General features: G+C 38.8%; 1 protein-coding gene across 1 annotated transcript in view; it reads left to right on the top strand.

The window, feature by feature from the left end:
• The window catches only part of bmpr2 (bone morphogenetic protein receptor type II), a 43,198-nt gene that overhangs the window by 29,082 nt on the left and 11,468 nt on the right, over positions 1-2,648 (top strand). Inside the window, exon 6 of the mRNA XM_015378703.1 lies at positions 2,323-2,553. Coding sequence (XP_015234189.1) covers positions 2,323-2,553 — 231 coding nt within the window. The remainder of the gene's footprint in view (positions 1-2,322; positions 2,554-2,648) is intronic.

The raw sequence follows: 2,648 nt of genomic DNA, 5'->3' as shown, positions 1-2,648 counted from the left end.
TTTAAAGACATTTCAATTAGTGGAAAAAAAAATTGGAGGGGGGAAATGTAAAAAAACAAACAAGAAAAAAAAATATCAACCAAAACTTTCATGACCCCCATGCAGTACCTCTGTGGACCCCCTAGGGGTCGTGAACCCCCTGTTGAAAACCTCTGGTTTAGAGGAACAAACTTTTCAGACCATCCTGCTGTTGTGTTGAACACTAATCTCCCTGCATGTTAAATCATGAGAGTTGGCTAAAAGAGCTGTAAAAAAAAAACAAAACAAAAAAAAAAACACTTCATCTCCTGAAATCAATTTCAGAAACAGATTTTTTTTTTAAAGTCATTTACATCTATCAATTGACCAAGATTTAACCTCTCAAAACCCAACGTTTTAAAGCGTTTACAAATAATAACTCAGAATGCATGAAAATTACACTGGTAACATGTTTACCAATATAGACATGTTAGACATCGTTGGAAAGCTTAGATTCTCCACAATTCAACCACCTAGTTAATTTTATGCACATAGCAAGCACCAAAGCACAATTAACACAGATATAGCAGCATGTCAAAATGTACCATGACAATTAAGCCACAGCAAAGCATGTTCAAAAAAGACTTATTATTTTCGAGAATAAAAAACAACAACTTTGAGTCTTGTTTGAACTGATGCAGCTTTGACTTGATGCAGCTTGGGTGTTTTGCTCACCCAATTTTCATGTATATATATAGAAACTAGAAGGTGTTAGTTTTCAATTAATGTATCACACATGTAATTGGGGCTTATAGTTCCTAAGTTATTTGCTTTTTCATTTGGGTATGGAAAATAGGTGAGAATTTCCCAAAATGAGGTAGATATTAAAGGGTTAAGGAACTATTTCTAAGGCTTTGGGAATTGCATTGAGATTATACATGGAGAAAACGTGAAACAAACACATCAACTCACCCTTGAGGTGACGAAAAAACTACAGAAAATTATCTAAATCACTAAAGGCCACATGTTCCCTAGCTAGGGTCGGTGTTTCTGATTCAGCAATGAGAAAAAGACGGAGAAAAAAATGGCATCCAAACCACTGCTGACTAGAAAGAATATTAACTTTTCAGATGTTGATGATCCCAAAGATGATATTTTTAAAGTTTTGCATCTTTTACCCTGTTTGTTAAATAACTGCTTTTCAGAAAGAGAACCCTGGTGCCCGCAGTTAGACATGGAGGTGGCAGTGTGATGGTCTAGGCTTATTTTGCTGCTTGAATTCTGCTCCCTGACAAAACTAATAAACAATAACAACATGTGGGTGTTTAAACTAGGAAAGAGTTTTTAGAATTGCCTTGTTAGAGTCTGCTTTAGTGTGTTGACTCCTTTCAGTGTGTCTGAATTAATAAGGTTCACTGTCAGGTTTAAAGCTCATAGACTGTCTGCCTTTCATTTTGATCTATCCTCCAGTGGATGTAAGTTAAATGTTTGACTTCTTTTTTATCAGATAACATTCTCAGTTATTCAACGTATGACTCAGATTTCTCTGTTGCGTTTCAGAAGCTGCAGGTTACATCTGCTTCGGCCTTGTAGAGACTGTCAGTATTTAGAAACTTGTTTTATAAAGATGTCCTGAGGCCATGCAAGTGAGTCACTGCTGCAATTAATACGGTGATGCAGATTTATGTGTAGAGCTGGAATATTTACCATCTGCAGCCGTTCGGATTTTAAACGTCATTTTCAGACCAGAACAAAGAACAGGAGTTCGTTTTACGATGTCGTCCTTCTGCCTTATCGCGCACACATGCTTTTTTTTTCCCATTAAAGGGAGTGGGGGGGGGTAGCTTACTCCCAGACTAAACAGGTTCCTTGTTTCTCCTTGTATCTTTCTACGCCAGAGGAAGACATTAGACATAAATAAATACGCTGCTGAATTCTTCCCTTGCAGATGACATTTTAAGGCAGTCTGTTTTGGTCCTAATAGCACGCTGTCCTCTGGCTAATTCAGGAAACTAATTGAATGATTTGGAACTGACTCAAAGCCATTTTAACTGTTTAATCCTGTTGTTGGTTTGTAATTCAATTTATTTCTCATCTCCCCACTCCCCTGCCTGCCTGCGAACATGCTTCACTGTCGTCTGTCAATGATTGCTTTTACCTCTCTTGAGATGTTGAGTCTTTTTTTGGGTCTCTTTATATCTGTTGAGCAGCTTTGTGCTTCTGTTTGGGAATATGTTCACAGCGAAGCATTCAAAGCTTTCTGTTTGCTCTTTTTCTTTTTATATGAGTCATTTTAAAACGGGTTTAAAATCTAAAATGCGTGTCGTTATAGTTTGTTTTTCTGTGTTTTTTTCCACTACTCAGCTGATTGGACGTGGGAGATACGGCACCGTCTACTGCGGCTCCCTGGACGAGCGGCCAGTTGCCGTTAAAGTTTTCACAGCAGCCAATCGGCAGAACTTCATCAACGAGTGCTCCATCTACCGTCTGCCGCTGCTGGAGCACGATAACATCGCTCGTTTCATCGCCGCTGATGAGCGGACGGGCCCCGAGGGCCGCACAGAGTACCTGCTGGTCATGGACTATTACCCACATGTGAGTACAGGGGAAGGACGCGCTTCGGTTTGCTTCAGTTTAAAAAATAATTAATAAATAAGTGTTCACCAAAATATCAAACCTGGATTATCAAA

Source organism: Cyprinodon variegatus, unplaced genomic scaffold (assembly GCF_000732505.1).
Source record: "Cyprinodon variegatus isolate N-32 unplaced genomic scaffold, C_variegatus-1.0 Scaffold9, whole genome shotgun sequence".
In the NCBI taxonomy this organism is placed as follows: domain Eukaryota; kingdom Metazoa; phylum Chordata; class Actinopteri; order Cyprinodontiformes; family Cyprinodontidae; genus Cyprinodon; species Cyprinodon variegatus.
The sequence above is the reverse complement of the archived record's forward strand: the minus strand, read 5'-3'. Positions and strand labels throughout refer to the sequence as shown.